General features: G+C 35.8%; 1 protein-coding gene across 2 annotated transcripts in view; it reads left to right on the forward strand.

Annotated features, from left to right (window-relative positions):
- The window catches only part of FAR1 (fatty acyl-CoA reductase 1), a 66564-nt gene that overhangs the window by 41693 nt on the left and 10191 nt on the right, over nucleotides 1-14680 (forward strand). The window contains exons 9-11 of one of the 2 annotated variants that reach the window (XM_081279192.1): nucleotides 1559-1730; nucleotides 9046-9175; nucleotides 12997-13124. In XM_081279192.1, coding sequence (XP_081135318.1) covers nucleotides 1559-1730; nucleotides 9046-9175; nucleotides 12997-13124 — 430 coding nt within the window. Of the gene's footprint in view, nucleotides 1-1086; nucleotides 1259-1558; nucleotides 1731-9045; nucleotides 9176-12996; nucleotides 13125-14680 lie in introns of both variants that reach the window. The other variant, XM_081279191.1, reaches the window with a different exon arrangement.

The following is a 14680-nucleotide window of genomic DNA, read 5'->3' on the forward strand; positions in this document are numbered from 1 at the left end:
AAATGAAAGATGTAGTAGGAATTAGGTTACATTTTGCCAGAATATTTTCTACTAACATTTATTAATGTATTTAAATTCCCAGATCCACAGCAAATAGTGTGTATGATATGTTACTAGTTCTAAAATAGGAATAATATATAAAGCCTATTGAAATGGAATCATTTTAAAATTGTTGGTTGATGGTTTCAAATTTAAAGTAAAACATACTTATAGCATTGATTTAATAATGGGTCTTATTTTACCATTGATTAATTTTTTTATCCCTGCAAAGCAATTTTGATTTTTAAAGTATATCTTTCATGGCATTTGTCCTAGGGCTTTTCTCTGCCATTTTTATTTAAGTTTAAACATTGACTGTTAGTGTATATAAGAAAAAAAGAAATATAAGAAAAAAAAAATCAAGGATGATTTTTAAGTACTCTTCTTTGGAGAATATTGAAACACTTTACATAAGGATTTTTTAATAGTCTTCCATTGTGTTATAAAATTTAGTGAAAAATCACATTGGCTTTTTTCTTTTTTTTTAGTGAATATCTCAATATACATTTTCATTAAAGTCTTTAACATAGATGATACCAAGTTGATTGTGTTGACATTGAGTAACCTAAAAAAATTGCAGCAGAGATTATTTTTAGGTCGTTTTAAACTTGTTTGATGTATGTTAATTTGAACAACTTAATTATTCATAAGCAAAGGATGATGATTTTCCTTTTTTTTTTTTTTAAGTAAGTAGTAATAAGAATCTGGAAAGAGGAACAGAAAGAAAGAAGCTATCGTGAGAGGTGAAATATAGAAAGTGACATTATAAACTGACATAGGTAAAACATTAAAAAGATCTTAAGAGTGAATTTTAGCAAAAATTCATTCATCTAATTAAAATTTATAAATAGTGGCAGTTTTTAAACCGCTCAAGTTTGGAAGTCTAATACCCATATTCTCTTAGCTACTATAGAGAGTAGAAAAATTTGTTTTTTAAATGAACGAACTCTGACATCTTTGGTAAAATATTGCATTGTAAAAACATTTTTTTTCAAAACTTCATTACATGGTTATTATCAAAGCTGTTACACAACTTTTCTTCCTCAGAATACCATGTAATTTCCACTTTCAAGAGGAATCCTCTCGAACAGGCCTTCAGACGGCCCAATGTAAATCTAACCTCCAATCACCTTTTATATCATTACTGGATTGCTGTAAGCCATAAGGCCCCAGCATTCCTGTATGATATCTACCTCAGGATGACTGGAAGAAGCCCAAGGTAATGGTGACTAGCTCTGTCTTATCTGTTCCTCTGACTGTTAAACAACCCATGCTTTACACTAAAATGCATATTAACTCTGTATCTGTTTAAGCTTATGATAAGGCTTAATGGCCTTTTGTGAATGAGAAGACTCTTGAATTTAAGGCTTTGTCAGAAAAACAAAGGTAGTGTTGTAAGTCACTCTAACTTATTTGGATGATAAATTATTGTTATGTGTTGAATTCTAGGTCTAACTTTAGGTACTTTTCTGAATAACAAATAATATTCAAAATGCTTTGACGCTTATTTTTCCTACAGGATATTATCTAAACCATTCCTTCAAGATGAATCCTTTAAACCAAGTATACAGGCACCCCAATGTTAAGTTCTATTCCAACAACCTATTGCTTCATTATTGGAAGGGTGTCAGACATACAGTACCTGCATTATTGCACGATCTTGCACTCAGGTTGACAGGTCAGAAACCGTGGTAAGAAGAATAGCAATAAATACACTATGTATTGGTAAGGTGGTAGAAGCTTGCTGGAGAGACAAAAAGTCGCTAGCATGAGCTTTACCTTTAGAATTACTAACCTGATTAATCACAATCACAATCAAGATGCTAGGACATTTTTTAGAAATGGGAGACATTTGGGGACACTAACTATCCATCTCATTTTATTGGGCCATTGATCCTCCAGAATCCCATAACAATAGGAAATGTCCTACGTCAGGATTGTCATTGTTATTATAAGCTGAAATTGAGCCCTTTCCTCTCCCCCTTAAAAACCTAGGGGTGGAATTTTCACAGGAGATTAAGGGTAAAATGTTTTACTTTAAATGGATGGTACAGTTTTACACAAAAAATGTAAGATGATTCTAAAAATCTAATTACTTGAAATATCTCAGCTGTCCATTCAGCTTATAATATGGTAATTACAGTTTTTGACTAATTTTCCAGGTTGGGAATGATATGTAGTTTTTTAAAAAGTTAATAGCAAATGGAAAATTTTTTTTCCTCATAGTTGTAATAGCCTTTCTTTCTTCTCTCCTGTTTTCTTTTTTTTTTAATTTTTACTGAAACCCTACATTCAGTTCTGCTGTCATTACCACACAATTACAGTGAAATGTACCACAAAAATATTTACTTATTTTAACTACATTGGCATTACAGTGGAACCTTTGTTTAGAGAATAATTATGTATAAAGAAGATGCTGATTCCAGAACTTCCATCAGCTGCTCAAGAAATAAAAGTGAGGTATCTGCTAGTTATAGTGTAAACTGTATCAGGATCTGAGTTAATTGTAGGGACTTTCTGTGGATTCACTTGTCCATGATGTTCATACATATGGACATATGTGAGAAGTGTTGAACAACTTTAAAGAAAATATTTTCAAGTTTTTCTACAATGATCTGCAAAGTGGAGTATTTACCATTGACAGCATATTTTCATGGCTAAATAAGCAGGCAAAAATTAATGATGGCAGTACATGTTTTCTTTATATTAATTAAGTCATTACAGATTATGGCAGGAAAATCACAAATAGTTTTAAAAAAAGTAAAACAGGTTAAAATTTCACAGTGCCTCACACAGAGAAATAGGAATGAATAGCTCAAGTTTACCAAATGATGTTGCTATATAAGAAATCATCTGAAATTGAGAGACTTTTTAGACATTTACTTTTTTTTTCAACTTATTATTTCTCTCAGAATTGGGAATTTGGGCAGGAAATGAGCTGGTTGGTGTTGGCTTAGGGACTTTCATGTGGTTGTGATCAGATGGAGCTGAAAAAGCTAAGTGTAATGGCGAACAGTGGAGCACCTAGGGACCAGGGGTCCCTTCCTATGGTATCAGAATCTCTCCACGTAGGCTCTTTGCAAGGCCTGATGGTAGCCTTTTGGGGAATTAAATTCATATATGACAGCTAAAGGCTTTGAGGAGGTGGTATTTCAGTTAGAAAGGTGGAAGCTATATTGCCTTTTCTGTTCTATCTAAGGAATTCATGCATTATCACTTTTGCCTCATTCTTTCAGGACACAAGAGAGTTAGATCTTCCTAGATTTAAGGTAAAGGGATATAGAGAATGGTTAAGATCATGCTGTAAATGAACAAATGAGATAAAAATTGAAGTCATTTTTGGAAAGGGCAGGTTGCTATAGTCAGCCTTTTGGCCAAAACAATTTTTATTCCTTCCACATGGAAAATGAAGTTGCTACTTTCCCCCAGGATCCCTGTGGCATCAGCTTGAAGCCAAGATTTTGTCATTTAAATCTGATACAGTTGCAGATCAGGCTCTTCAGGAGTGATATTGTAAATATAGCTCCTCAAGTGTATTTCAAATGTTAATCTGAAAACCTGTGTACTCAAGTAAGTTACTAGCTACTCATATACCCACACCCAACATATGAAGAAGCAGCATTGGATAGTGATTTCAGACAGTATTCCTCACAAAGAGAAAATAGGAAGTACACAGCCAGTTCTGAATTCCAGTCAGGAATTTGTTGATAGTTTCTTAATTAGGGTTCACTTCTACTCTGGGACTTCCTGGAGGCTCTTGACTCTGCCCTCTTGAGTCATCCTTTTGCTACAAAAATGATCTATGAGTGAAAATGAATAGTCTACTTACCCTTCTTCTTGCCTATTAAAAAGTTAAGCATCCTGGGCAGGGGTGACACAGGTGTGTCACAGAAACTGCTGTTTGAAAGGCAGGATTTAGGAGGAAAGTAATTAAGATCTAAAGTGTTAGATAGACACATAGCAACTTCCTAGCAACTTCCTGTTTTCGTCAGCTTTTTTCTCTGCTCTGGCTAAAAGACCTGACCAGCACAATTACAGAGGAGGAAAAGTTTATTTAAGGGCTCACAGTTTGAGATGTCTTAGTCCATAGAAGGCCAGCTTCATTCCTCAGGGCTTGAGGTGAGGCAGGACATCATGGCGGGAGAATGTGGTGGAGGGAAGCAGCTCACATCGTGATCAAAAAGCAGAGAGAGACTCCAATCACCAGATTCAAATATGTACCCCCAATGAACCACTTCCTCCAGGCACACCTTACAACTTTAGTTACACTCACTTAATCCTGCTCAGGGTATTAAATCACTGATGGGGTTAAGACTCTAACAACCCAATTATTTCTCCTCTGAACCTTTTGCATCGTCTCTCACATGAGCTTTTGGGGGACACCTTGTCTCAAAGTGATCAAACTTTTCTAAAAACGGCCACGCAATAATTATTTTAGGCTTTGTAGGCCATGTGGTTTATGTTGATACTACTCAACTCTGCTGTTAAAGAGTGAAAGCAGCCAGGCTCTGTGGCACATGCCTGTAATCCCAGTGGCTTGGGAAGCTGGGGCAGGAGGAGTGCAAATTCAAAGCCAGTCTCAGCAACTAAGCGAGGCTTTAAGTAATTTAGTGAGACCCTATTAAAAAAAGGGGGGGGCTGGGGATGTTTCTCAAGTTCCTTTGGATTCAATCCCTGGTACCAAAAATAAAATAAATAAATAGAAGGAATAAAAGCAGCTATAGACAGTATATAAATGAATGAACCTATATAAATGAATGTTATTTACACAGGTAGTAGTCAGGATTTGGTGTGTAGGCCCTTGTTTACTGATCCTTGATACAGAGATGTCTTCATTTTGTATTCTGTCTGTCCCTTTTACATATAAACTGATGTGATTGTTTTAAAGATTGTGTGGGTTTTCAGTGTATCTTTTTTAAAGCAGTTCATTCCATTAGACCAAAACTATATTTTGAGATCACTTTGAGACAAATCCTTTTCAATCTGGGTCTCTTAGGAAGTTGCTATGGGACAACACCTTTAGATCTTACATCCTACATTTCAAACAGCAGAGTTTCTGCACTACATGTCTTTAAGATCTAGAGTTCTTTTGTCTGAAAGATTCTTTGAGCTATCTTAGATTGTTTGAAAGTATTAAAGAATCTTACATTCTTAGCTTGGATGTGATCTATGCTCAAAAACCATTTCTTAAAGAATTCCTGACTGGTATTTTACATTATCTCCAAATATCATTCAAATAGTTTTTGTTTGTTTGTTTGTTTGTGGTGCTGGGGATTGAACCCAGGGCCTTGTGATGCGAGGCAAGCTCTATCAACTGAGCTGTATCCTCAGTCCACAAACAGTTCATAGTTTTTTTTTTTTAAGTATATTTTCTTATCTTTATTTATTTGTTTGTGGTGCTAAGGATCGAACCCAGTGCCTTGCACATGCTAGGCGAGCACTCTACCACAAAGCCACAACCCCAGCCCTCAGACAGTTCATTTGTAAAGATCATCTTTGTCCTCTTTCAGGAAGTCTTGACCGGATTGATTTTTATTAGGTATAGTTTCTGTTATCTTCCATATTATTACAGGTGACAATTTTGTGGGTTTTTTTTTTCTTTTTTCTTTTTCTTTTTTTTTTTTTTTTGTTGTTGTTCTTTTAGCTTCCAGTTTGTTTTTGGTGCTAGGGATTGAAACCAGGGCCTTGTACATGCAAGCAAGCACTCTATCACCAAACTACAGTCCTGAACCCATTTTCCTCATTTTACGCCCTTACTAAGAGTCTCCACAGAGCTCTTTAAAATCTTCTGCTAATTCTTTCCTGATCCTTTCAGATTTCAGTAACTCTTCTCAAGGGCCTTACCAATTTTGTCTACTACCTGATTATAAAGCCAATATTGCATGATTTAGATTTTTAGAATAGCACCCTTCCCCCACACTCCCAATTGTACTAAGTTACTGTCTTCTGTGCTGTATCATGCATCACAGCAAACTTAGTGTCTTAAAACAAGTTATTTGTCATAATTTTTGTGGATCAGGAATTAAAGACTTGGCCAGGTTCTAGCTCAGGATCTTTCAAATGATTGCATTCAGATAAGGACTAACACAGGTATACTGTGAAGAAAGTGGTAAAGGGGAGGAAGGGTGCAGAGCACCTGGGGTGGCCAGGCATCTTTCTCTCTTCATGTAGTTTGAGTGTTTCTCCATGTGGTTTCTACACATGGACTAGTTTGAACTTCCTCGCAGCATGGCAGCCTCGGGGGGAGTTGGACAGCATACATGGTGACTGAAGGCTTCAAGGGTGAGTATTCCAGTGAGCAAGGCAGAAAACTTACCACCTTTTCTGACCTAGCCCCAGAGTCACACAGTGTCACTTCTATTTCATTCTGTTGGTTATAAGTTACCTTCCCTCTTGAGGGGAATATAGTCTGGGTGATATTATAGACATGCAGGTAGGATGGGAGATAATAATGTGAGGCTAAATATCAAAGCAGGAATGATCATTGACTTCTGGGAATGTGTAGTCTAAAAGTAACAAAGGACATAAAAGTTTTTTTATGTAGGCAGTTTTATAAAAGTTAAGTACTAAAGTCTTAAAATTTATATTATTTAATTTCTTCATATATTTACTTAGCTGAGGTACTGAGCTTTACACCTTGCCTGATTCTACATTAAACTCATGTCATTCATGGTATCCATTTTACTCATTTGCGTTAACTTAAGTGTCAGCCAGATGAAAATCTGACTTGCTATTTATCTTGACGTAATTATAGTCTAACTCAGATATGCATCATGGATTCTTATAATGTGGGGACCAAGATGCATGACATTATTGTATATAGAAGCAGTATAAATTATTTATTTTAGTTCTTGAAATTTTAACATTTCCTTAGTGTTAAAAACAGCATCTAGAACAAATGGCTTCATGGCTTTTGGTTATTTAGCTTAACTCTATGTAGCATAACTTCTCTGAATCTGATTTTTTTCATCTGTGTGATTCTCAACTGGGGACATTTGACAATATTTAGAGCTATTTTTAGTTATCACAATGAGGGTGGGGGGTGCTGCTGGCATCTAGTGGTAGAGCCATGGATGCTGCCAAGCATTTTACAGAACACAGAACAGTGACCTGCCACAAGCAGAGAATTATCTGACTCATTATTATAGCCAAGGTTGACAAGTGCTATATTAGATATCATTAAGATTTTACACTACTTTACAGGACTATGATTGACTATATTTTGAAGATTGCTATAATAAAGAATAAATATTCAGAATGTTCATCACTCTCGCCACAAACATTTTATTTGCTCTGTTATTTGTTTAATCAAAGAGTAATAGTGTAGTTTTAAGGGGTTTTGTTTATTTTTCTTTAATCCCCCATAGTATTCAATCCAGTATTCAATCCAATTTTATTGCCTGATAAATATTTTAAAAATTTTCACTTATATATCTCCCCCACCTTTTTTTTCCTGCAATTATTGTTGGAGTAGTTGAATCCTGGATTGATTTTTTTAGGGCACTTCATTCATGTGAATGAATCTGAAGATAAGAATAGGTGAGAATTATCACTGAGAAAGAAGTAAGGAAGGAAAAACTTTTTAATAAAATATATGTTGGAAAAATTTGTTAACTCTGTGTGTGTGTGTGTGTGTGTGTGTGTGTGTGTGTGTGTAGATTCAAGTTTACTATACTGGCTGTGATAGTATTGATTTAGTTTTATATATATATATATTTTTTAATTGCCTAACCTCTTCTAAAAGCAATATGTCTTTTGTCTCCACCCCAAATACTTTCTATCTATGTGAACTATTTCTGTCCAAATACAGCTTTTGATGTTTTATTTTTTTGGTTTTTAACAGATGTGTTATTTTATAATTACGTTATTGGATGAAATAGTTTTTCTTTACATGGTCCATATTGCCTCATTTTCCAGTATTCTGGATTCAAGGTTTCTTTCTAAATGTATTGAATATGTTACCAAAATTACTTAGATAGTGATACTGTTTTGATTTTCTTCCCCATTTCTGATATTCCAGTTTTCTTCCATATCCCTAGTTTCTAAAGCTCTAATTTGGGGACTTTCTAAACTACATATAATGCTAATCCTTATTCTGGGAACATAAATGGACTTCTTTCAAAGTATTTTTCAATAAATTATTTCTCAATAAATTTATTTTCTGTCTTCAGAAGTTGGGATTTTTTTGGTGTTATTTTATTTCAAAAAGTTCTTTCTTCCTTTTTGTTACTTAACATGGGTAATTATTGTTTTATAGTTGTTACTGCTCAGATTAGTGTTATGATATCAATGACTAACAGTGAGCAATAATAAATAACAGATACAATGATTAAGACCTTTGTCCTTTTTAAAGAAACAAAAAGGTTTATACTCCCTTATTTTTATGCAAAGGGATGTTGGTGGGGTCATGGGGAGATGATATATTCATCTATTTCAGAAAGTTTCAGCATGAGTCATTGATTTCACAGCACATTCAGCTGATCAAGATTGGAGCCCAGTCAGTATTAAAGCGGAAGTTTTTGTGTGAATATTTCTGCATACTTTGCCTCAGTGATGCTAAAGAGTTGGAATCATAACAGTATATTATAAATTCATAGGGAATCTTAGGAAATGCATCTGAAAAGTGTAGTTTAAGAAAAAAAAAGCAAGAGGAAATTGATTGGATCCATTTATTTGCTTTAATATTTTATATAGAAAATTTGACCTTAAAGGTGTACTGCACAGCCATTAAGAAAGAATTATGTATATCAGCAGAATTCTATTTAAGCAATGCTAAATTTATTTGTTGCTACTTCCAAAGAAAATTTTTTTCATTTTGGATTTGCAAAATGTGTTCCCAAGATGCAGAAATGTTCTTATTCCCTGCTGGTTTGATACACTTGTTGATTTACATATTAAAATTATACTTTAATGTTAATATATTGGGGAAACTGGTACCCTGGGTGGTAATGGGATTTTTCCTTATCTAGGCAGTATATGAATCTGTCAATTTTTCTTGTAATACAGGATGATGAAAACAATAACTCGTCTTCACAAAGCTATGGTGTTCCTCGAATATTTCACAAGTAATTCTTGGGTGTGGAATACTGACAATGTCAATATGTTAATGAATCAACTAAACCCAGAAGATAAAAAGGCAAGTGTTTTCTGTTTTATAAGTATGTAGCATAACAGAAAACTATTAAGCAACCTGAGAAATAGATATTTTCCACAACATTATACAAACTTAAAATGCTTTTATTGTGGTTAGCACCTGCAAACCATGTATACGTTTGTACATTACTTTAGTTCTCTAGGTAAGCTCCACAATTAGAAAATGTGTAGTTCATTTAGTTTTAGCTTTAACTATGTTTATCAATGTTTTTCTCAAATATTTTCTTTCTGCCTGAAATATATCTAGAATACCAGAATATAGTTTAGTTAGGGGATTGTTAGTATTGAACTCTTAGCTCACTATTAGGTTTTATAACATGACCTTGGCGCACATTAAAGGTAACTTACTCTTTATATTCTGTCAATATTGTTGCTATTGAAAAGTCAGGAATTTGCTCTTCCTTTATAAGAGAGCTGTCATTTCTGGCTCATGTTCAGCTTTTCCTTTTATATTTGATGTTCTGCAGTTTCTCTATGAATGTGTCTGGTTGCTTTGGTTGGGCTTCCTGAATCTGAAGATGATATCTTTTAGCAATGTTGGTAAAATACATAGCAGCAATTTCTTGAAATATGAATTCAAATACCACCATTCTCTTATCTTTTTCCATAGTTCCTATTATATGTTAGGTCATTCTGCCTTCAGATCTTTAAGTGTATTTCACATTTTTTTTCTGGGCTGAAATCTAAATTATTTATTTAAATTCTATGACAGTCACAGCTGAGTTTAAACCATCTACTTGAATTTTGGGTTTCAGTTCTTATATTTCCATTTTTAACAAGTTCATCGTACTTTTTAATCTCACAGATATTTCTTAAATAGCTTATAGTATTTTTTTTCATGGAACATGTTAAAAATAATTTTTAAAAAATTTTCTACCTTATAATTCAAACCTAAAGGATGGATAGTGTCTATTCTGCTACTGTTGTTTGAGCTGAGTCTCACTCATGGCCCCATGTTTCTTTGTTTTTTATTGTTATATGTTTTCCTATAAATTCATATTTCTTGAATTTATTTTGGAATTTTTTGAGGTATAGATTGCACCTGCAGTGTCTAATAAGAATTATTTGCCTTTGTAAATAAAGTTTGCACTAGCCTAGTATCTATCGGCACTAACTAGCTTGGCAGCATTAACAAGCCAGAGCCACTGAGAAGTACCTGATTAGGTTCTAGCGAACTCAATTATTACCTCCTCTCTTTTCCAAAAGGTAATAATTGTCTTGAATCCTAATACTAAATGTTAGTTTTACCCATTTTTTGGCTTTACACAAATGGTATCTGTCATCCAGTATTTTTTTCATGCTTCTTTTGATAGACATTTATTTTCAGTTTGGGTTATGAACACAAGCACACATTTGTTTAAAGTGTGTATATACGCTGGGTCATATGTGGTGGGTCATAAGGCATTTGTATATTCAATTTAGTAGATAAAGCCATTTTAAGTGCTAATGTATAACTCCTGTCAATCCCATTCTACTTTAGTGTATAGTGGTATCTCTATGATTTTAGTATGCATTTTCTACTACATAAAAAATGCTTGTGTAGAAATAGTGGGTGGGGGGAGCTAATAATCATGTTGAAAATGGGCTAGAGAAAAACAATTACAGAAGATGAGTGTTAACCATTTGAAAAGATAGCATTACACTCAATAGAGGAAATTAAATTAAAACTAAACTAAGTTTTTATTTATTACTTAGCAGATTTACAAAAAATACAGACTTTGACAGCATGGTCTGAAGAGGCTCTAGGCAAATGGACATCCTCATACATTACTGGTAGAAATGTATGGCATGTCTTTCATGTTCAACCAGTTTGTATCCTTCTCTTTTAAAAGTTTTTTTTTTAATAAGTAGCTTATAGTTACTTATTACTTTTTTCCCAGCCTCATATTTTTATATATTTACATTTTTTAGTTATCAGTGGACCTTTATTTTTTTTATTTATGCTAAGCATTGAACCCAAGGCCTCACACATGCTGGACAAGCGTTCTACCACTGAGCCACAACCCCAGCCCTCCAGTCTCTTTTTGACACTTTTTTGGAGAACTTAGTCCAAAACATAATTCCTGATAATTTTCTATTTAAATATTTCAGTGCATTTTATGTGTCCTTCTCGTTCTAAGTTCTTTTTTTCCTTTTCGCTTTTTTTTAGGTGATATTTTTTTCCACTATTTCTTGTTTTCCCATCTAAGTTTCATAGAATACATTCTTTTTCAATTGTTTTAGTAGGTTACTCTAGAGATTATAATATCTTTTCTTAGTTTAGCAAGAGCTAGTATAAAATTTACATTTTATCTGATAATAACCAATGCCTTTCTGCTATTGTTATTACATAACTTAATTTTATGTTAAGCCTCACAGGTTATTTTTGTTACAGTCTGTCTGTGCTGCTCTAGAAGAATACCAAAGGAGGGTAATTTATCATAAACAGAAGTCTGTTTATAGTTCTAAAGGCTGGGAATTCTTGAGATCAAAGGGCTTAGTATTGGTGAAGACCTACTTCACCAATGATGGAAGGAGAAAGAGAGGGCAAGCATTCAAATTTTCTGCCCCAAGTCCTTTTATCATCAGTATTAATATGTTTGTGAGGGTAGGACCTTCATAATTTAATCACCTTGTACTAAGCCCCACCTGCCAACACTATTGCATTGGGGATTAAATTTCTACCATGTGCTTTTAGAGGGACATATTCAAACCGTAGCACAGTCTATGCAGTAACTATTTATATGATTTACCAGCATAATTGAAATTAATTAAATGAAATTAATTGAAATGAAGATCCTTTTATTGATCTTCATTTCTTCCATCTCCAGACTTTGTAGACTCAATCTGGAATTCTTCTGCCCTGAATAATCCTATTTAGTGTAGTTACTTCACTTCATGTCATATTGTTACAGTTTTTATTCTTCAGGAAACATCTTTATTTCACCTTTGTTTTTTCAAGGATATTTCCACGGGTGTAGGATTTTAGGTTAGCAATACCTTTCTTTTATTTGGAAAACATCTCACAGTCTTTGACTTCCATTGGTTTTGGTGAGAAGTTATCCAGTAGTCATCTATCTGGCCTTTTTTGATTTATGTTCTGGTGCCTAGATATATAGATATATATGGTAGATGTGTTTTAAATGTTTCATCATTTGTCTTGCTTCTGTTCCATTTTTTTTTTCTTTCTTCCTGTGGGACAATCTCACACCCACGCCCATACCCATCTTTATACCCATCTCCTTTGTTAAGTCTCCCATCTTAGTGCAGTCTTTCTGTATTTTCATATTTTACTAATTAATTTATAGTAGCATTTCAAATGCCCATCCCCAACTTACCCATTTTTAGGTAAGTGATGGTGTAAAGTGAATAATCTCCTTGTCACTCCAAAGAAATTATTCCACTGAATGCTAGGAGAATTGAGCAATAGACAACTCTCTTATTTTGCTAAGAAATAGTATTATTTTTCTGGATTTATCTATCCTTTTCATCAAATGGTCTAGTAACTGTTATCTGTAGTTCTAAGCCAGGTTTTGTAGCATGTTTTGGTTTTTTCCCTCGTAAAGTCAAAAGTATTCTCTAGGAAAATTAATCTGTGTGGTACACAAGGAACTATAGGAAGAAAAGAGAGGATGCAGATATAAAAGAACTAGAAAGAAAATAGGAATATAAAGAAATATACTTAGACAATAGAAAAAATTAATACTATGTTATAATATTTTGTTACCTTGTTATTTGGGATTGCCTTTTAGAAAAACTGAATTTTGACAAGTTGTAGAAAAATTTCTCAGGAAAATATTTAACTTTTTGTTGTTGTTAATGTAGACCTTCAATATTGATGTACGGCAATTACATTGGGCAGAATATATAGAAAACTATTGCATGGGAACTAAGAAATATGTATTGAATGAAGAAATGTCTGGTCTTCCTGCAGCTAGAAAACATTTGAACAAGTAAGTTTTACATTGGTTTGGTTGCATCTTGTCTTCCTTATGAAATATTATTACACAACTGTTTTGGTAAATTGGTATATCTAAAATACATTACAAATCTATTATATTTCGGAAAAGTACTTACCTTTGGGTTGGAACTAATGGTAGTTGATTTGCAATAAAACCATTGAAAACTATTGTCTTCCTCAATGTATATATTCCTTAGTATGAAGTTGGGGTGAAATTTAGTTTTTAAAATAAATCACCACTGTCTTCTCTTATGTTGCTATTGAAGAAGTAAAGATATTAGCAGAAAATAAAAATATATTTTTATTAAATATTTAAAGATTAATATTTGGAAATTAAATATTTAAAGATTTTTTAACCCTACTCAAATAATCTCTATAAGAGATATAGCAATACATCATTCAGCACAGAATTTTATCTTTGTAAAATAGTTATAATTTTCTTAGTCTCTTTATAAAAGTATACATGCTGATTAAAAATAAACTCAAAAAACAGAAGAATCAAAATCACTGGTAATTCACCATTCAGAGATGCAGATAATTTTAATGATCAGAGAGGGACCCAACATGGCGGCCAGTGAGGAGGCAGCACTTTCAATGCCTCCGCGGTAACGGGATCAGAGAGACTCATCAATACACCTACATGCGTCCTGCTGAGAAACTTCTAGCAAAATTCCGCTGAAAGGAGACCTGCCGGGAACTAGTAAGTTTAATTGGAGATGTCAGCTTGTCCCAGACGACTGAATCTCGGCAATGCAGAGCAGGGGCACAGTCCCGCCGGCCGCCGCCAAATGGCTGCAGCCCACACGTTGCAGTGAACATAGGAGCGGGCGCTGCCTGCCTGGGCCGCCGCCAGCCCGGCTCTGGGAACCGCCACCGGCCCCTGCCAAGCGGCCGCAGCCCACACGTTGCAGGGAACGTAGGAGCGGGCGCTGCCTGCCTGGGCCCCCGCCGGCCCGGCTCTGTGAACCACCACCGGCCGCCGCCGGGCAGCTGTTGCCCACACGTTGCAGCAAACGTAGGAGCGGGCGCAGACCACCTGGGCCCCTGCCGGCCCGGCTCTGAGAACCGCCGCTGCCGCTGGCTGCTGCCCACACGTTGCAGTGAACTTAGGAACGGGCGCCGCCTGCCTGGTCCCACGCCGGCCCGGCTCTGTGAACCGCCACCGGACAGCCACTGCCCACACGTTGCAGCGAACGTGGGAGCAGGCAGTGCCTGCCTGGGCCCCCGCCGGCCCGGCGTTATAAGGCGCCGCTGGCCGCTGCCGGACGGCCGTGGCCCACACGTTGCAGCGAGCTTGGGAATGGGCGCTGCCTGCCTGGGCCCACGCCGCCCCGGCTCTGTGAACCACCGCCGGCCACCACCGGATGGCCGCTGCCCACACGTTGCAGCGAACGTGGGAGCGGGCGCTGCCTGCCTGGGCCCCCGCCGGCCCGGCTCTGTAAGCCGCCGCCGGCCGCTGCCGGACAGCCGCGGCCCACATGTTGCAGCGAGCTTAGGAGCGGGGGCTGCCTGCCTAGGCCGACGCCGGCCCGGCTCTGTGAACTGACG

The sequence above is a fragment of the Spermophilus citellus genome (genome assembly GCF_964194105.1).
Source record: "Spermophilus citellus genome assembly, chromosome: 2".
Classification (NCBI taxonomy): domain Eukaryota; kingdom Metazoa; phylum Chordata; class Mammalia; order Rodentia; family Sciuridae; genus Spermophilus; species Spermophilus citellus.